Source organism: Amaranthus tricolor, chromosome 3, assembly GCF_026212465.1.
Source record: "Amaranthus tricolor cultivar Red isolate AtriRed21 chromosome 3, ASM2621246v1, whole genome shotgun sequence".
NCBI lineage: Eukaryota > Viridiplantae > Streptophyta > Magnoliopsida > Caryophyllales > Amaranthaceae > Amaranthus > Amaranthus tricolor.
In genome coordinates, this window is record NC_080049.1 from 34,457,334 (window position 1) to 34,478,109 (window position 20,776).

General features: G+C 33.1%; 2 protein-coding genes and 1 long non-coding RNA gene across 4 annotated transcripts; 2 read left to right on the forward strand and 1 right to left on the reverse strand.

Moving 5' to 3' along the window:
* Positions 1–279: 279 nt before the first annotated feature.
* Positions 280–8,253, forward strand: LOC130808648 (protein S-acyltransferase 10-like). 2 transcript variants are annotated; one of them, XM_057674101.1, is made up of 11 exons: positions 280–620; positions 724–841; positions 1,686–1,760; positions 1,871–1,936; positions 2,247–2,381; positions 3,684–3,717; positions 4,277–4,386; positions 6,242–6,328; positions 6,799–6,882; positions 7,015–7,080; positions 7,555–8,253. In XM_057674101.1, the coding sequence occupies exons 1-11, from the start codon at positions 539–541 to the stop codon at positions 7,715–7,717; spliced, it is 1,020 nt and encodes a 339-aa protein (XP_057530084.1). In that variant the 5' UTR covers positions 280–538; the 3' UTR covers positions 7,718–8,253. The 2 variants fall into 2 exon arrangements, with proteins under 2 accessions (XP_057530084.1, XP_057530085.1); XM_057674102.1 differs by lacking the exons at positions 280–620; positions 724–841 and adding an exon at positions 859–1,595.
* Positions 8,254–9,484: 1,231 nt separating this feature from the next.
* LOC130808883 (uncharacterized) lies at positions 9,485–12,471 on the forward strand. Its single transcript, XR_009040748.1, has 2 exons — positions 9,485–9,789; positions 11,270–12,471. It is a non-coding gene; the product is annotated as an uncharacterized LOC130808883 (long non-coding RNA).
* A 1,186-nt stretch (positions 12,472–13,657) lies between these two features.
* On the reverse strand, positions 13,658–19,462 carry LOC130808864 (uncharacterized). Its single transcript, XM_057674398.1, has 7 exons — positions 19,079–19,462; positions 18,864–18,996; positions 16,048–16,151; positions 15,793–15,964; positions 15,065–15,205; positions 14,632–14,723; positions 13,658–14,535 (listed from the first exon to the last, which is right to left on the reverse strand). The coding sequence occupies exons 1-7, from the start codon at positions 19,165–19,167 to the stop codon at positions 14,007–14,009; spliced, it is 1,260 nt and encodes a 419-aa protein (XP_057530381.1). The 5' UTR covers positions 19,168–19,462; the 3' UTR covers positions 13,658–14,006.
* Between the last annotated feature and the right edge of the window lie 1,314 nt (positions 19,463–20,776).

The window sequence follows — 20,776 nt, forward strand, 5'->3', positions numbered from 1 at the left end:
AGTTAATTAGAGGGAATACATGATATAGTTAATACGCATATACTAGTATGAGTAAGCATGCATATACACATAACATACATAAACACTCATCTATATCAATTTCAAAAAGTAAATTAATTTTTTTTTTTAACATATATGTCCTAACATATTATTTTTTTTATATTTTAAAACTTCTTATTTATCTCAACCTACCGTATAATAATATAATATAATAAATAAATAAATAAATGTTATAATCACATTAATTAATTAATTTTTATTTTCAACTGAATACCAAGGCCTAATCTATAGAGTAGTATTTCCTTTCCCTGTTTCCTAGAGTTCTTCTCCATATCTATCCGAGAGTCAATTACATTCTGTTCTTTCTCACTATTTGGGACAGTTAAGTTCCTCCTCTTCTTAAACTTGCTTCCTTAATTCCGCCATTGTCAGGCAATTACTGAGATTTACAGTTTTCTTAAACCCTAGAAATTGATGCGAAGTGCAATAATTCTTCTTCACTGTCTGTTATGTGAATGCCAACTTCATCTAATTGAGAATGGAGGTGCCCTTTTGCCGGCAATTTCTCGATCGATTGTCTGACCGATGCTTAAGCTCATTCCCTTGTCTCTCTGATCCAGGTCAATTTTCCTTTCAAAACAATCTAATTTCATAGGGTGAATACTATGTTATTTTTGAAATGGTTGTTTGACTTACTTTTTTCTCTTGTTTTTTCGATTTCAGTTCGAAGATCTTCGATATGTTTGAAGATTACTTTGGTCATGATTCATTTTATTTATTTGGGAGTCTTGTTTTTTGTTGATCAACATAATCTCATCCAAACTGCTAATAGAGACCCTTGGTATCTACTATCTACCACTTCTATTTTTGTTCTTGTCTTTTGTTTGCTAATTATTCTGTTTAGTTCCTTATTTTGTTTCTGTCCTTTGCTATTATTTACTCTTATATGTGTTCAAAGAAAACTCCAATTAGGGAAGGATCATCTATAATCTTAGTTGATTGTATGGTGTAGCTTAGCTGTAATTTTGATGGTATCATAATTATATGAAAATTAAGTTAAATTTCCAAGATTCCGTTTCTAGATAAGAAATCCTATAATAATTTGGCACTTGATAAGCTGACAGTTTGTGATGCGTGAATGTCTTGGAAGACAAGAAGCCTAGTATTGAAAGGTGTAAGGTTTCGTAAGGCAGTTAAGGCCCCAAAGTCTAGGCTCTAGATTCTGATGCTTGAAGTTAACTGCAAATATTTGTTTTGATTTCATAAATTTTCATTGCTTAATGCCTCCTGGATTAAAAGATGGAATTTCTAAGTGTGAAAGAACATGGATGTTGTTGTGTTTAATCACACAAGGGTAAAATATGAATATGTGTTGTTTATTTTAATTGCAATATATATCTCTCAAAGCAATTCTTTCACTTTTTCAGGAATTTTGTTATGGAAGGGGAGAAAGTAATTGGTGGTTTCATGAGAATATTAATTTTCAATAATTCTCAAGCTGTGAACCTTTTTCTTTTTTGCCCTTGGGTGGTGATGAAAACTGCATGTTGTTGACCTTTCTGAAATCCAATTTTCAAAGAACCAACGAAGGAGATGCATGTGTTTTTTTTATGGTTTCTTGTTAAATAGACCTGTAATGTTTATTATGTCTCTTATGACTTATCTCTCATGTTACTTTCTTCTAGGTACATTGGACTATACCTTTTACTTTTTGTGGCCACCTTGATACAATATTTCATCACTTCTTATTCGTCTCCCGGGTAATTTACTGTCATCTGATGCTCTACTTGTACTAAATCCCTTTTGTGTATCTCAATTATTATTAAAGTTGAATATATTCTAAGTGATCTCCTTGAAAATGTTTTTCTAGATATGTGCTCGATGCAATGAGGGCAGTTAATGAAGGGCACTCTCACACTACTCTTGTAACTTCTATGTATGTCTATTCTAGCACTTTTAAAACTTTGTAAGGCACCATTTGACATATTTTAAGTCACAAGCTCAATTTTCTTTTATGCTCTATTTATCCCATGTTAACAGATCCTATATTGATCTTGTATGTAATTTAATTGAATGGAATTATGTGAGTAAATTTGCATATAAAATTGTGTTAAGTTGAACATGTTTCAATTTGACACTTTGAAAAGTCATCTGAGGATTAGTTTTTCATGGGGCACAAAATGAATATGAAGTTCTAAAGGGTTTGGATTATCTTAATTTTTTTCCTTTATGATGATCAAGCAAAGACAACCTGCTACAAGTAAAAATGGGAATTTTACTATCCCTATAAACGGTGATCCTCCGGCAAGAAACCTCATTGGAAGTAATGTAGCTTGGATGAGACTAGTGATGAATATGTATCCTCCTGGATCCTCTATGAGGTAAGCCTATGTTAGATTTTTTTGTAATGAAAATTTTCTTAATTTATTTATGTAATATAATTTAACTTGCTTTTGACTATGGTCTATAATGTCACTCAATGCTCATGGAAAACTTGGTGTTATGAATTACTTCTACTTCATATGTTAATTTTATCTTTCATGTTACCAATTTTAAAGAGATCAAAAAGAAAAATCAATGTTAATAAAAGATATTGATTTGCAATTCAATATCGCTTGTATGAATAGTGAGAAATCTAAATATTTCAGCAGTTTGGCTTTGACAGTCTACAGTTCTTGATTCATCTTGATCATGCTTTGCTTATCAATATTTGTTATAAACCTAGAGTTTTTTCTATAAAAAGGGCTTATAATTTTAATTGGCCTAAATGGATTAGCATTTTGGCATGTCCGCATACCATACTATGGTATACATGATGTATACTTCTATGCAATGCTTAAATCTCTACTTGTAAACCATCTAGAAGAGTAAATTTTGATTGTGATGAAAACACTTCTATTGGTTATGTTATAGTTTTGCTCACAAGTATTTTGTTCCATTGTTGTGGACTTGCTGTTTAGAAATTGAAAGTGTCATGTTATACTTGTATGTGCTTGCATTTTGGGGGAGGGGGCTGAATTGGCTAACATGGCATCATTGTTTAGTGTTGCTAGGTTAGGGCCTATTGTCCCGACTTGTTAGATTGGCACTGAATTTGTCAAAATATAAAATAGTAAAAATGTCTCGGTGCAAGTGATGGCAAAAACTTGATAGAAATTGCACTGAAATTATAAGAATGGAAAAGTATGTTGGACCTAATAGGTCTTTTGTTGAAGTAGTTGGGAATTTCTCTTTCTTGAGGTGTGACAAATAGTAATTGCTCTACATTTGAATTTTGTATGCTTGGATGGTTTAGTGTTATCATAAAGATAAGTATTTTGCTTTATTATTGCTAAAATGATACTAATGCATGAATATTAGAACTTAGAAGGAAATACTGTTTAGTAAAGGTTAGGACCTCTGAAACCTGCGGATCTCCTGCTTCTTTGTATGTGCTACATCTGCAACTGTTTTGGTTTTTAATGATTATTTAGTGCATTGGAGAGTATTTTTGTGAGCTTCTCTTATTATTCTTCATGCCATACCCCTTGGGTTTAAATAAATGACGTCAGTCTCAAATTTGTAAACTAAGGAATCTTTAACTACGTATTTTTCTCATGCATGAAGTTGATTTACTACTTGTTGCATTCAACTTCGTATTTGAGACTTTTTTTCTTATTTTGCATTCATCTTTTTCTTGGCAGACAATTGACTTGCACGTATTGTAATGTTTTACAGGTAATGTTCTGTTTATTTTGAATTAATTGAAATTTCTATCTGTGATAACTACGTGGATGAACTGTGTTTGGTATTAAATATTTGTAGTATTAAATAACTGTGATAACAATCTGAAATTCCAATCTTAGTTAATGACAGTTCAAGCCTTTGGCTGGTTTGACCTGTGTTTAGTATTAAATATCTGCTGTATTTCCCAGTTCCACAAAAACACTTGTGCTATGCTTCTTCTTGAACAACACTACTAAATTTTAGTATTTGAGATAGTAAGGAACAAAAATTACAAATGATGTGAATGACTAGAAGCTCAAGGGAGATGTTAGGCCGGATAGCCAAGTATCTTGAACAACCAAGCGTCCACATTGTGAAGTTTTGAAGAAGTCAGATGTAATGTGTTATGTGTGACTGAGATTAGAAAAACGGGATTGATTTCAATATAGCTAGTGTTTAGATTTATCGTTGAATGCATAATTAATGGTCTAGAATAGTTTAACTGATGAGTTTTGTTTCCATCACACATCTTTTGTTGTAGTTTACTTATTTTTGTGCAATGTCTGTGCAGCCTCCTCGAGCAAAGCATTGCCATGATTGTGATAAGTGTGTTCTTCAGTTTGACCATCATTGTGTTTGGCTTGGAACATGCATAGGCCAGGGTAATCATTGTCGATTTTGGTAAGTGAAAGGTCTTTTAATTTATGTGTATTATTTTTTCTGTGTTTTGGATATTTGAAGAAGGCATTATTTTTACTTTAACTATTTTATGGTTAGTGTTACTGGCTTGCAAGATAGATAGGTTGGTATTTGGTACCTTGTTGTCCATGTCATCAACAAAAAGCTATAGATAATGAATGTAAAGGGGATGGTCATGAAATATTAAGCACTTTTGACATACTGAACTTCTATTGAAAATCATGACTAAATAACATGCAATTTTTTGTGTTTTTTTGAATGGCTGCACTGACTAGTAATGGGAATTACTGAAGAGAAACACATGTTTACAAAAGGACATTTTTTATTTCCACAACTAAAATATTACCACTTTGTAGACCCTATTTCTGATTTAAAAAATTCCTTGCTTTTGGGTAAGTCTTCTCTTTTGTGCACTGTGCTGAGTTTTGACAAAATTTCCCTGGTGATCATCCGAGATTGCATCTCTATTCAAGAGGAGGTCTTCCACTGTAAAAGTGGCTTCTCTGTTAAATTTTACATAGTGAGAGGGGAAAAGGGAGGGGGTCTTTCACCCAAATATCTTAACGGGGTGTAACCCATTAATATCTGAGCTGATATATCAAACTACTCGGTCCGAGGAACTATGCTCTGGGTTTGCGTATCATAAACCACTTTGGTTTAGCAGTCAGTTTGTAGGTCGTAAACTGGTAACACATGTTGTGCAAACTGCAAGTGCGTTTTAGTCAACCTTTATTTAGTGGCCATAACTTTTTGCTGATAATACTAAGGAATACCTTGTCCTCGTGAAACTATAGATGTTCTAGTCAACCTTTATCATAAATCACTTCCACGTTCCACCTTGTGGCCATTTATGGTACCCAACAGGGTTATCGTCTTTGTTCTAGTCAATCCCGTCATAGAAATCTGCAAGAATTGAGTGGATCGGTGTCACTCACCTCTTTTGGACAACTTTCTTGACCATCTTTGTAAATTTCTCATGTAACTCCTCCACGTATTGGTGCGTTTTCCAGCACTAATCGCAGATGCATCACTTCTCATCACAACAGAAGAACTGTAAGATTTTATGCCCCAATGGAGTTGATCTCAGTAGATTCCCTCTTACTCCCAATATCTTTTTCCTCTCCGTTCTTTTCTTGAGCGGGATGGATGGGAGAAAATCCCTGTGTTGTGGAGAATAATTTAGTATCAAGTGGTACTTCTTTCCACACCATCCCCTATCATTGTGATAAACAAAATGATGTACTTTTTCCCACATTAATATCCATGCATCATCCATCAATAATAAAGCTGGATCAATATGAAACTTCATTTTTTTCATTAAATGATGGTTTTAATTTTACCGAACCGGTACTACCCGCATTGTGAAGGTGTAAAAACTACATTCTAAGCCGTTCCAAGCAATATTTCATGGTTCAGGTGTAAAAAAATTGCATTTTAGACCTTTACTGCACATCTGCACTATGTACCAATTACTGCTTGTATCCTTTTAAACATTGATCCATTTCTTGTTCTGTGCCAAGTACTCACATACTTGTCATGATTTTACCTTATTAGATTACACATTTGAACCTTGTCTTGAGTTGGGACGAAGGCAAATAATTTTAGCTTTCGTTTTCTCAGTGGATGGGATCATTAAACTATATCTCTGCTAAAAAATTTATATTTTGGATGCCACAGGGCCCAATGTGCATGTGAAAAACTCATGGGCTAAGAACATGAATGTTGTTTCCTTGGATTTATTCATTTTTTAAAATAGACAAGTTTTTGAGGAAAAAATGAACTTTTCTGCATCTACTGAGTAGTATTCAATAATCATGTCTATTTTTAAACATTGAAGGTGGTACATCTGTGAAGAGACAGCATTGTGCCTTTGGACAAGCATTTTGTATGCTTCATATCTGAAGGCTAACATATCAAGATCTTGGTATGGATTTTCTTCCCCTCTTCCTCTTTCAATATTTAAATTTGGTTCAATTTCTTTTGTGTACTATGCAGTGTTTAAGGCTTATGGTTTTACTTATTTTAGATTATCAGTACTCGGTGTTTTCTCAATATGAACTCATTGGAACTTTCATAAAATGAAGTCATTAAAATTTGAAACTAATTTTTATCAAGGTAAAAAGAACAAAGCATTAGCTTATTCAAGTGACTTTTTATTAAGGAAATAGAATTAAATAAACTCTTGAAATCCAGGGATTGTGTATGCTGCCTCTTTGGGACAAGGGTTTGTTAATGTGAGAATTATTCACTTGACTTTTTGTTTTTCTGTGAAGATATATGGATGGTGAGAGATAGTTTATCTAGTGACAGAAAATTGCTAATTACCTTGATTTATTGGTTACACACTTTCACTGATATAAATTTGTTCTGCGAGTAATCTTTTGAATTTGTCAGGTGGATGGATGCAATGATGATAATATTGCTCGTCACGTTGTCGATATCATTGATCTTTTTAGTACTTTTGCTTATATTTCACAGGTTAGTACATAACTGCTGGTGTCATCCTTATTTTAAAAGATTTCACAAACTACTGTATTGAGCTTTTGTTGTCTCCTTGACAATTTAATTAGTTATGCTTTAACATGACACTATGATTATATATTTCTGCAGTTACCTTGTTTTGACTAATCAAACTACATATGAGCTTGTACGGCGCAGACGTATCCCTTACATGCGGTCAGTATATTCTTCCTTCAAAATGTGTTTGACGTGTAATATAATTAAATAAATGATATGGACCTTTTGGTTCACTATGTATTGGCAATATTAACTTGGAATGTTTATTATTTGTAGTTGATTAGTCATTGCTTGCTTCCTCCTCTAAACATTACTACAAAATAAATGGATTGATCTTTGGGCTGGGCTTTTGTCATTTTTGGAACCACTTAGTATCAAGTGCAATTAATTTTGAAAGGGCACATAATTCATCCTAGAGGCACATTCTATGCTTTCACTGATAATTAATGAGTAGGTTTTGAGATCAGGTGCCATATGTGATATATTTGCTGATTGTTTATAATTAAATTTTGGTGCCGATAATTTGATATCAAATCGCCCTGGTTTGTTCCACCAATAATATCATTGCACCGTTTTTTAGTATGTTGTATTCTCTGTATAATACTTACGGAACAATTTTCAAATAAATTGCAGAACCGTACCTGAAAGAGTGTATCCTTTCAGCAACGGCATGTGTCGAAATCTTTACAATTTCTGTTGTGCTAAAATGGGCATCTATACTCTGGAACGTCTTCCAACAGTTGAAGAACTTGAATTTAAGCGCAGACGCCGTTCCTGTTCACAAATTTTATGCTGACGTTGTTAACAATGTGCCTTTCGTATTGAAGATTTTGTCTCGACCACATTGTGAAGATCCATACTCCTATGTGTTTGCCGTATTTCTTAGAATTGACAACCACCTGTAAGTCGGAAACGCTGTTATGTGCCCGTTTTTGGTTCCTCAGTTTTTAAATCAGATTGGAGTAAGCTGTTGCATAGTCATTTTGTTTGGGTCACGATGGTTCCCGTACGAGGAATTTGAGGAATCAAGCTTAGTTTTCACAACAGCTCTATCCTTGAGGTTTCATCTAATCTTTGGATCTGTTCGAACTCATTCTCAATCCTATTTTGAGTGCTATATTAGACTTCAAATTTGTTGGAGTACTTGTGGAAATAGTTAGCAATGTAATTTTTAGAGAATGGTCTCAAGTTCCACCCAAAATCTGTAAGAGTAGCCATTTGTATTTCCGAGTTATGATAATCATAAAAGGCTATCAACGTATTCAAGTCTATTTTTGATTAGTAAATGTCTTGGGACAATTTTAATGCTTGTATAAAATTTTTTTTATATGTAACCCCAATCGTATGGTGGTTCATTGTAAGGAGTGTTTGGTACGGAGGATAAAAAAAATGAAATGAAAAGGTTAAGTAAAGGAAATGACATTATTAAGTATTAAACTTATGGATTGTTTGGCATAATATGGCAAGGAAAATGGCAAATTATAAACAATGTACTTTTACTAGTAAAGGTAACTGATTAAGACATTTGCACAATCAATGAACAATTACTCTAACCAAGTAGGATCCTCTGCAGGTCGTACCATCTAATATTGCATTAAAAAATTAAATTTTAAAATTTCTTTTATTTTTCACCATCAAACAATCTCACTTTTATTTTTCACCCTAACTAATTAGTCTAAAGGATTAAGACAAATATAATTAAATTTATATCGCTCTTTTTAAAGAATATAACAAATTCTTTGGCACTTCGGTGTAATCCTTCAGACCATGTAAGTTTAATGTTCTTCTGTCACATTAAATTTGCATTATTTTTCATTTTGGTCCGTTTCACTTAATTTGCTTTATTTTTATTTTTAGATAATGACCTACTACTTTAATTTAATCTCATCCATATATTTTAACGAATTAGTCTACATTGGTAACCGTGATATGTTTGCCAACAAAATCACGGGGTCAATTTGGTAAATGTAGATAGGTCATTATTAATTTTTTTTTGTGATGATTATACTCAATAAACTTAGGGTATTACTTAAAATTTGTGTAACATACTTTAATCTCACTCAATAACACCTTTATTACTCTAAAAAACTAAATCAAAACGTAAAATTTTTAATCGAATTTTTTATGTAAATCGAGGTAATTTTTAATTGAATTTCTTATTATTAATTATATTAATAATTATAAATTAACAAACATAATTTATGAACATAAATATTAATTATTATTATTTTATTAATAATAAAAACAATATTAAATTAATTATTATTACAAAAAATTTAATAACATAAATATTAATTATTTCTAATTAATAACATAAATCACAAATATTAAAATTCAAAAATTAAAAAAATAAAAAAATTGAAAATGCAAGTCGCACAAAACGTGCGACTGAATCGCGGTCCAGTTGCACGCGACTGGTTCTTCGTATTTTCTTTTTTTAAAAAAAAATTTACATAAAAAAATTACCTTAATTAACAAAAAAAATTCAATTAAAAACTTTAGGTTTTGATTTAGTGCTTTGTGTTTTTAAGGGAAAACGAACTGTCTTACACAAATTTTAAGTTCGGGTGTTTTGGATGAGCTAAACTTAAAGTAGACTTTTGCACTCATCATCAAAATCGAAGTACAGTGCAGGTGCTCAACTTTTCTTTTTTTCCTTTCCCATTTCTATCACCATTTCTCTGCAATTCACCATCTTCATTTGCAATTTTTCTTAATTAAAAAAAAAATCATTTTCAATTCTCTTCAAAGGCTCATCTTACAAACATACTCTCTATTATCTTCACTATGCTCAAGTAGCCCATTTTCCCGTCAAAACAAAACGAATTTCACAAATGCAAAGATATAATTCGAGTTATAATTAAAGAGGTAAGTGTGTTGTTAATCTTATAATCTTATATATATTTCATCAATCAAGCTGATTTTTTGTAATTTTCTGTAAAAAGAATCTCTTTTCTAAGTGCTACAAAGTGGATAGTTGGAAAGTATATATAAAAATTGAACATGATGATTAAGCAATTTCTTATGTAATTTTATGCTTGTGATCTGTTTTCATTTTATGTATCAGATGATAAGGAGCAATAAAGTTTCCATCTTTGACAATTTTTGTTATTTTAAAGATCACAATTAGATTTACAGGTGCATAATATAACTAATTATTTTTGTATCTCATCAATCTTGCTAATCCTTTATATATTTCATCTACATGGCTAATTCTTTAGTAATTTTATGAAATACTTTCTAAGTATTGATCTTTAATAGGGTGGAATGGATGTAGTAAAAGAAGATGAGGGTGTTACATTGGACAGCGAGTGTATTTAGAGCTAATAAGCAACGAAGGGGTGTTACGTGGCCTTGTGATTGTTGGGGCAACCCAAATACGAAGGCTTTGCGGGAAGATAGGATTGGTGATCAGCGAATGGAGATATTAGAGGGTGTATCACAAAAAATTGTAAGCAGGAAGTTAAAAAAGTGTGGATGTCCAGTCATGGTTTATGCACATTTAACTGGAGACAATTTATGAGAGGTCAACAAGGTCATATATGAATATCAAAACCACAATCCATCTCCTAGCAAATCCAAACACATTAGTCAACACCGAGAGGAGCATTTTACCAAATCCATGAAGAGAAAACTAATAAGTAATTATAGTGCAAGTGTCATTTGCTTATTTAGTTCAAAATTTGGTGGTTGGGATAAAGTACCTATCACCCAAAAAGATGTGTATAATCATGTACAACAAGTAAAGAGATTAAAAATGGTTGATGGGGATGCGAAGGCCATGAATGAGTACTTTGAAAAAATGCAAGCTGATAATTAAAAATTTTTTTATGCCTACAAGTGCGATGAGAATGGATCTTTAACGAATGTGATATGGGTTGATGTTAGAAGTCGTGTTGCCTATAAAGATTTTGGTGATGTGGTGTGTTTTGATACTACTTATGTAACGAATAACTATGACTTATCCTTTGCCAATTTTGTTGGGGTAAACCACCACGGACAATCTTTATTGTTAGACTGTGCTTTAATTTCTCATGAGAATTGTGAAATCTTTGAGTGGCTTTTCAAGCAATGGCTTATTTGTATGGGTGGGAAGGCACCTTATGCAATTTTGACTGACCAAGCTGTTGCATTTAGAAGGCCTTTAAGCTTGGTAATGCCTGAAACCAAACATCGATGATGCATTTGGCATATAGTGCAAAAATTTGGAAAAAAATTTAGGAAAGTACTCAAGGTCAGTAGTTTAGCTAACATTTTGGATTAATAAGTTAATTTTAGCTGAATAGTATTCTTGAATGTGTGTTATTATATTTCGTATTTTCACTTTACTATCTTATTTTTTTTATAGTTATGAAATTTTGAAGGAATAATTGAAGCAAGTAATCTACGATAGTTTTAACATTGAAGAGTTTGAACAACAATGGACATATGTAATTAAGACTCACGATGTTGAGTCTGATAAGTGGCTCGAGGAATTATTTAAGGAGATTACAATGTGGGCTCCGGTTCATATGCATGATACATTCATAATGCTTTCTTTGATGGTTTCCTCAATAGAAAAACCAAGCTATGTGAATATGTTGCGCGTTATTTTTCAACAATAGGCAAAAGGGTGGAGGATGAAAAGGCTGTTGATGCCTTGAGTGCGATGAGACATAGACATGTTGCTAACAAATATTTTCGAAAGATATACACGAATTTCAAGTTTCGAGAAGTCTAAATTCAATGTGAGAGGGTTATTTACTGCAACTTACGAGAGGAAAATATGATTTCTGCAATTGAGGTCAGACATGTGATAGAGGATCGAGTTTGGGTTGTACCAAAAGGGACCTCCAAAGAAGTTGTCACCAAACATAAATGGTCCTATGGTATAACCTTTAACCACCAAAGTCTTGTGATGGACTGTGATTGCAAATTTTTTATAACACATGGCATTTTGTGTAGACACATGATTCGATTATTAGATATTGGTATGATATTTCTATAATTCCAAATATGTATGTTCTTAAGCGATGGAGGCGAGATATTCTTAGGAAGCACACATTGGTTAAGGTTCCATACCATGATCCTTTTAACACAGTGGAGGGCATGCGATATCATAAAATGCAGTTGACGTTTGGGCCAATCTGTTATGAAGCAGATGAAGGTGACGATACAGTTCAGCTAGTCATTGATGCCTTGAAAGAGCCACATTTGAAATTAATTGAGATCAAAGGTAAAAGAGATTGTACTTTGGATGAAGACAATATCCCATCTTCAATTGCTAGCTTTAATACCCCAATGGCCATTGTGCAATCATCAGTTGCTAGTACAAGCCACCTAAAGGATCCATCAAATAAAAAGAAAAGAGGTAGGCCATGACCAATCGACTACAAGGTGCTCACGAGAAGAGTGCTAAGAACGCTAAAGGCAAGAACGTCGGTGGATGCCAAGTGCAACAATCGATGGAAAATTTGGATTTCCAATCATTTGTATTTAATGTCAAATGTCATATGTAAAACCTATGTATTGCACATCATTCTCATCTAAAAAATCATATGGATATGGAAACAGTCAAGGAGTTTAAAATGAAGGAAATCAGGCTAATTTTACTTATGATAAAAATATGCTTATATATCGTAATCTAAGCTAAAAAGGATATACGTAACCTCAAGCACATACAACTTTTGCCTTTTATTTTGGTTATCAGATGTGGCATTACGTGAATTTGGAAACTTAACCTTTTGTCAAAGGGTTTTTTTTTTCATCTAATAGTATATATTATAAACTAATTTAATGCAAGAGTATGTTTTTTTCACATAATTGTATATATTATAAGCTAATGGTATGTAAGGGAATGATTTTTTGTAACCTGATTGTATATATTATAAGCTAATATAATATAAGGGTATGGATTATATATTTATATGTTCTGATGCCTTGTATGCGACTCCATCACAATATGATACTTTCTAATCAATTGGTTCGGATGTTGTTCGAGTTATTCATTTTTCAATCGGTCAGTTCAGATCCGATCTAGGCACATCATGTATTAGATCAAATAAAGTACTCCCCATGTGTTTAGGAACCCGAAAAAATATTACAAAGTTTTTAAATGTTACAAAATTTAATAGACAAGACGATGAATATAGGTTTTTTGAAAAAGTTAAAATATTCATATTTCAAACATAAGATAATGCTGAGTTTGACCAATAATAATACTATTTCCTTCGTTTCACAATATTTACTACATTTCTTTTGCACGTAATTCAATTTATATTTTAATACTAATTATATTTATTTTGACTCAAACAAAAAATTGTAAAAATTACAAATTAAAAAATTAGATTTTGTTGTAAATTAAACAAGATCCCATATAACTATATTATATGTTATACATAAGTTGGAATTACCGAAACAAAAATAGTGATTAATAATTTTTACTATTCAAATTTAGCAAGTAATATAAAACAAAATAAGTATTATATTTAAATATAGCAAGTAATAAAGAATGAAAAGAATGAAGGAAATATTAAAGTTGTAAAAAATTTTAAATATCACTTCCTTCATTTTCAAGAAATTGCCACAGTAATATATCGATACAAAGATTAAGAAATGATTGAATTAGTGTAGATATTACCATAAAAGAAATTTTACCTAAGCAAAAATGTAAGAGTCAGAGTCAATAATTAAATATTCCGCACGATTCAGAATTCGAGGAAAAGGATAGCGGAGATACGAGACAAGAAGAAACATAAGCACTTAATTTATAAATTTTTTATAGTTGTATAAAACGTTAAAAAAAGTGACTATTACAAACACAAATGAACCAGTAAACATATCTTTTACAATAAAACTCGAGTAAACCAACTTTCATTATGATTCATTCTTTTCATTAACAAAAATAGAAAAAATATACCCAAAAGCCGAAATTCTATAATCTACGAGCAAAAATGCACATTCGGATACCATATATTAAAGCTTGCTTAGTGAATATTGTTTGGAAAGAACTACTCCAGCCATATTTATATATAACCAATATAACAAAATACCAAGCAACTTACTCAGAATCGCGATCGATTTATCCCGTCCAATAACGAAAATATTCATGATTTACGATACTTGAGAGCTTCAAAACGTGCAGCAAGAGCATTATAATCTGGCAACTTGGGATGAACCGAAGCAGGATTTCCAAATTTGACATTCGATTGTTTTTGCCACATCTCATTCGAATCATGTTGTTCCATCTCATTATCTTCGTCACAATCTGATTCATCGAACTTAATATCTGTGTGTGTACGATGAACATTGTAGCTATGACGTCTAATGTTATAATCCATATCACCCGCGTCATCCAAAGTCATGTCTATATTGCTCGAGTTATTATTGGAAGCTCTCGAACTCTGTGACCTGTAATTCAATCCATGGTTTCCCAAAATATCCTCGGGATTCATACGATTCACTGATGGATTGTTTGTGTTCATATCATATGATGCTGTTTGATGAGCCAGTTTGGCAGCAACCTGGGCAGCAGCAACAGCGTTCTTTGCGGATTCTGCGGCTGCTTGTGCTGCTGAAGCTGCGTCCTGAAAATTCATACCATCCGTGACATTTCCACCACCACCACCTGATAATCTGAATGAAGGCCGGGAAAAGAATTCAAGATATTGAATGGTATAAACTTCATCGTGGACAAGAATTTTGCATGTGTGAAGTTGGAAGCTTCGTTACCTGATTTTCGGCGTTTGACCTTCCTCTGACGAGGGCTTGGCACCAGATTTCAACGGCAAAGTTCCAGCACTGACAAATGTTCGCGGTCCCTCCTAATAGCACAGGACCATAAAGTAGTAAATGGAAAATTTTTAAATAATTAAAATTAAGCAATGTCCATTCATTACGGAATCATAAAAGAACATGGGCGATGTCTTCATAAATCAATAAAAGATATGAAAGAAGAAAATGCATCTCCGCAGGGAATAAGAACAGAGTTCTTGGTGCTACAACTACAAACTCTGATAGCTGATAGTATGCATTTTGTCAATATTCAGTACTTAGTAGTCAGTCGGCCTAATTTTCTCTTAAACCAAATATCAAAGTAGCTTACCGAACACAATTTGTATCAAAAGGAAGAAAATTTATGTGAAGACAGACAGGACAAACATACAATGCGTTCCTCTGGAGGCTTGAGAAGTTCCGTCTCAGTCTCAGTTGTATCCCATTCAACCTGGTATTCCTTTGCTATTTCCTTCATTACCTTGAGCTTCAATTCCCCAGAAGGATTTAGCGCAGAGAGCTTTTCGATCAGCTGCAAAGACAAGCAACATGATACGGATACATTATTTCACAGGATGTACATAAATTTATATAAATGGGAAAAACTATCCCCAGCAAAATAAAATAACAGTAACGGCCAATTTGGTTAGTGGTACTAAATGGTGGTAATGAGAATGATTATAGTGTAAAATTTCATCAAAAATTCCATGTCATTCCCCTGGTGATGAAACTTTGATCACAACAAGTGTTTTTGTTCACAAATTTCCATTACCACCTAATACTATCTCTCCCAATGATAACGAATTAGAATGAATTTTATGAAGAAAATGAGACGAATGAAGTTGGACAAGCATGGCCATCAAGGTAACCAAGAGATTTTTCAACCTAAATTACACTAGTTTGCATTGCCATTACCACCGTTTAATACCACCTACCAAACGGACCGTAAATAGAATTATGTCCGATCGGAAAAACCATAAAACTAAATCAGAAACATAAAACTATTCCAAAAACCAAGCTATGCTTGTCAATAGAAGAGAAGCACAGCATATATTTGAAAGACATGCTTGCACAATTACTAGAATTAACAGAAACATAAAACTAAAATGGATTATATACCAATCGATTGACACCACTATCAGGACGCAGATCGGTAGCTGCTGCTACAAAATCTTTTCCATATTTCTTCTGAAAAATGTCTCGAATTGCTAAAAGTTCTGGAATGTCGGAGCATCGCGGTCCTGCAAATATTAAACTAGAGATAGCCTCCTTCATGTCCACAGGGCAGTCCCTGCACGTAAAGTCAAACAAATAAATTTTTAGATGATATATTATATAGTATTAGCTAAATTTCTATTTATGAACCTGACATACCTCTGCTTTGCAATTATAGAAAGCCTCGTAACTAGTCTTTCGCAGAAGAGCTCCAGAATCTCATTTGCAGCCATCATATTCTGCTCCCTGATTACATGTTCGACCTATAGTAAAAAATATCTTAGAAACTTTGTCTTAAATTGGACATATGATTACAACAATTATTATTTTAAGCTAGATCTTCAGTGAATTTGTGCAAGCCCGAAGATAAACAGCTAAAGGAAGGTACGCTTGCAGTCACACTGTTTAGGATAATTGTGCAAGGGAATAAAATGTGGGAAGAATTAATTATGTGAGAAGAGATGTATCGCCACAAAAGAAAAACTCCTGGAAAAACAACTCCATAGTTCATTGAAACATACTGCCGGAAAAATTCCTTGAAGTGCCACTGCCAAATAATCTTTTGTTAACCATACACTGTCTACAATCATTATTAATTTTTCTTCCTTGTCGCATACTTTTTTCATTGACCCTTTCTACTCTTCATCAATGGCAGAAAAGCTTCACCAACGTAAGCCTCATTTATGGTTTATTAAATTTTTAATGTATTGGAACTCACAAAGATAGCAAAAACCAAATTGCAGCTAGGGCAGCCATACTACTGTATCAAGGCATATTGACTCGAGTAATAATGGGCAGGGCGCAGGCGTTCATAGCTCAAAGAAATTTCCTGCCAACTAAGTCGCCCACATTCTCTTACGTCAATAAGTTTTTGGCTTTTGACACAATTGATATAGGTGCGACTTCTCATCTCATGAATTATTCAAGTATATCTCTATTCATGTTTGATTGACATAATTGGTGATGAACAATAATACAATTAAACTATTTTGTTTATCCAAACCTCACATTATTAAAATCTAATTTTATTAGAAAATTCACCAATTTGTCGATTTGATGAGCCTCTTTTATCATAGTGCAAAAATGCGGAAATTGTCGTGATCGTGGTAACGCAAATGGAGATGCGTTAACAGGATTGATATGGTTATCGTAATGCGGCCCACAACGCAGTTTTTAAACCTTTACAGTGAGGAAAAGTTCAGTTTTTGAAAAAATCTTTACAATGTCTAATGTGATGCAATGCAACCTTATTTTAACGCTATTCTCTTTATCCTCTTTCTTCCACATCTTCTCCAATCAACTCATTGACAATTGCAGTTTCACTTGAACACACTCGTTAGAATATCATGTTAATCAAGTTGTTATTTTTCTTAAAAACAATAATTACATTTCTTATAATAAAAACCTTCATTTGTCATGGTTAGCAATTAGGCAGACTATCCCTTATACCTTATGTTTATTCCATAACCTAGACATATGGCTCCATATGACATCATTCATAGTGATCTCTTTACTTTTCTTATTAAAGAACATAAAATTGTTTCACTATTATCTTCCTCTATCCTGATGATTGTTCTCAATTTTTGCGAGTTCTTCCTCTAAAATCCAAATCTCTAGTGTTTCCTCTATCTTGGTGAATTTTACTCCCAAGTCAGGACTCATTTTGAGATCTCTACTAAAATCTTACAATATAACAATGGTTGTGAACTTTTTGAGTATAACAATAGAGCTTTTTTACACGATGTAAATTGAGGGAAAGGAAGGGGAGGAGTTTAGAGTGATAAAGGATCCAACGTTTGGGTATAAGGGAAGGATATGGAAGAAATTAAGAAATAAGTTTTATTAAGATTGCAATCTCTTCAAAGGTAGAAAAATTTTATGGGAAAATCCCCTTCTTTCCCTTCTTTTCCCTCCTAACAACGAAGTTTTACCTCCCTTTTCCCTCTCCTCCCTTTTCCTCTCCTTCACTTTTCTCTCCAAAATTATTATCCTAAAAAGGGCATGCTTAAATTAGGTGTAAATATTTAAGAGGTTAAAAAAAGTTAAAGTAAGAAAACAAAGTTGATAAATGAAAAATAAATGAAATTTAATTGTTGTAGAGGTGGAAGAATGATTGCAAAGGAATGAAAAATAAAAGGAGCTCTCAATTTTATGGGGTAAATATTTATCCTAGGGGAGGATGGGAGAAGATATTACCTCCATAATAGGGGAAATCATCTTCTTTTTCCTTCATTATTTTTATTTTATGCTCAATTTACATTCTTCACAACTATTTCAACTACTTCAAATGCATTTCTATTTGCTTTCAATTTATTAGTTTGACTTTATTTCCCCCTAAATATTTACAACCAATCCAAGCATACCCAAAGTGTTACTCTTTCTTCAAATTAATGGTATGATTTAGAGATATCCATGCCCTCATACATCTCCGTGGAATGGAAAACCTAACCACATGATTTAAACATCCTCCCTCCTTTTTAATGTCTCTCTTCTCTTTTATTGATACAAAGCTCTTAATAAGACTACCTACTTATAAAAAAGCCACCCAACAAGTGTCCTCAATATATGACTCCAATGCACATTCTCTATAACAAATTTCCCTCGGATGATCATCTCTTATAATATTGAAATTTTCTTCATTTGGATACGAGGAAATGAAGGAAAAGAAAAGAGAGGTAAATAGAGGGATTACATTTTCTTCATTTGAATACCACCATTAAATCTGCAAATAGGTGAACCTTTGCTCTACAACAAACATTTTTGGCCAATATCCTTCCTCACGTTGTAAGGTCATCATTTCCGATCATTTTTGATGAATTAAATTAAAACTCCAAATAAACCCAGTAACCACAAAAGAATAAGTCGCTAAACAAGGAAAGTTCCAATCTTTAACAAACAAGAATGGATAAAACCCTAAAAATTTATCAAAAAAATATCAGAAATGTAAGAATTTAGAAGGTCAAAAAAAGAAATACCCGAATACGAGCAGTCGCATCCTGACCAGATTGAAGAAGCAAGGCAACATCCCGTCTCATCTGCCGCACCACCGTTTCTCTCTTGTTCCTTAGCAACTTAATTCTTGATGTTGTCATACGAGCCCATGTCTTGCTGTTCAATTTTCACACACAAAACTCAGTAATTCAAAACGGAAACAAATCAATCGAAGTAAATACGAAGAAAAGAGTAAAACCATTTGGAAGAATTGAAGTCCCGTCGGAAAAAGGAACCCAACTTGACGAGTTTCCTGCAATGGCTTCTCACTGCATAAGCTACAGACATATTTCTCTGTCTCTCTCTCTCTCCTCCAACTCACGAAGGGAAACTGGGGATTGGAATAAGGAGGAGAGAAAGAGATTTTAGTTGTATATGATTTGGGGATTGGGGGAGAATTCTTAACGGTCGGTTTTAGTTTTGTTGAGGAGTGAATGTTGCTGGACAGTAATGGGGGAGGCGCTGAGACTGTGATCCTTCATCATAGGAGAAAGAGCCGTTATGTTTCGATGGTACTTGTGGGTCCCCTTTTGCCGACTCAATGGGATCCTATGTGGCCTTGACCGCCTTGCCTTCTTATGTGATTAACCTTCTAGATTAAATTCCGAGTGTTTTTTAAGATATAAAAATTCTCCTTATTTAGTGATTTAGCATGATTGACAAATTCTTCATTTAAATCGTCTTAGACTAGTTTAATATTTAATTTTTTAAAAGAACAGTTATTAAGTATGTCATATTCAGTTACATTTTAATTTACTTAATTAATTTTTTAAAAAATTATTAAATAGGTCGTTTATATGACTATGTCTCACGGTGAAACGGTATCATACAAGACTTGCTAAGAATTATTAGGGTTTTCAGTTGTTTTTAAGAATTATTATTCTATTATTAATATTTTGATTATTATTACTTTTTATTACTATTTTTTTTTTGAAAGATACCCACGATACCGTGCATCTCAACTAGGGATGGTCATGGGTCCAGGATCCTGTTGGACCAGCTTCGGACCCGCCCCTTTTTAAGGGTCTGGGTCTAAACTTTTGAGACCCATCGGATCCGGGTCGGATCTGGATCCAAAAAATATTTGACGGGTCCGGGTTCGGGTCCTAAGGTGAAGACCCGGACCCCAAACTTTTAAATTTTATATTATGAATTTCTGATTTTTAAATTCTAATATTAATTTTTTTATTATTAATATATAATAATATAATGCCTTGGGCCCTTGATCAGTTGATTACTTGATTCACTTGATTGCCTTCTCAAGTTCTCATTCTCAATTCAGTAACCCTAAGTCCCTAATTTTTTTTCTCATTCACTTGATTCACTATGTTTCTCATTTAGTCTTTTATATTTGATTTTTAATTATGTATTTAGACAAGTGTTTTTACGTTTTAGTAATTATTTTGTATTTGAATTTTATGGACTCGAACAAGTGTTTGTAATACGATAATAAGTTGCTTACAAAAATAGAAAAAGACTCGCAAAAGGTACAGTTTTGACAAATTAAAGAGGCTTTGTATAAGACCTATTAAGGACTCTAGACCCGTCAGATCCGTAGGGTATGGGTCTGGGTCTGAAAATTTTGGACCCTAAGGGTCCGGATCCGGATCCGGGTCCGGATTTGGCCAGACCCGCTCCAGACCCGCCCCATGACCATCCCTAGGGTTAGGGGAAGGGGAAAGGAAGGGGAAGAAGGGTGTGAGATGCACGTGGTATCAAGCGCAAGACTCTCCACAATCAAGATGAAGAAGTAAACCAACTCACCTAACTCATGATCCTTTACTATTATTATTATTATTATTATTATTATTATTAATTGGATCGTCATTTGAGTTGTGACGTACTCTATGAGATTCTCTAATTCTCATTTGTAAGTTTGGTGATATATATATATATA

Excerpts from the sequence above, each read along its gene's own strand:
- LOC130808648 (XM_057674101.1), top strand. The coding sequence starts at position 539 with ATGGAGGTGCCCTTTTGCCGGCAATTTCTCGATCGATTGTCTGACCGA. Across the intron at positions 621-723 it reads CCCTTGTCTCTCTGATCCAG|TTCGAAGATCTTCGATATGT; the intron begins GTCAATTTTCCT and ends TTTCGATTTCAG. Across the intron at positions 2,382-3,683 it reads CCTCCTGGATCCTCTATGAG|ACAATTGACTTGCACGTATT; the intron begins GTAAGCCTATGT and ends TTTTCTTGGCAG.
- LOC130808864 (XM_057674398.1), bottom strand. The coding sequence starts at position 19,167 with ATGTCTGTAGCTTATGCAGTGAGAAGCCATTGCAGGAAACTCGTCAAG. Across the intron at positions 15,206-15,792 it reads ATAGTGGTGTCAATCGATTG|CTGATCGAAAAGCTCTCTGC; the intron begins GTATATAATCCA and ends TTGTCTTTGCAG. Across the intron at positions 14,536-14,631 it reads GGTCAAACGCCGAAAATCAG|ATTATCAGGTGGTGGTGGTG; the intron begins GTAACGAAGCTT and ends GCCTTCATTCAG.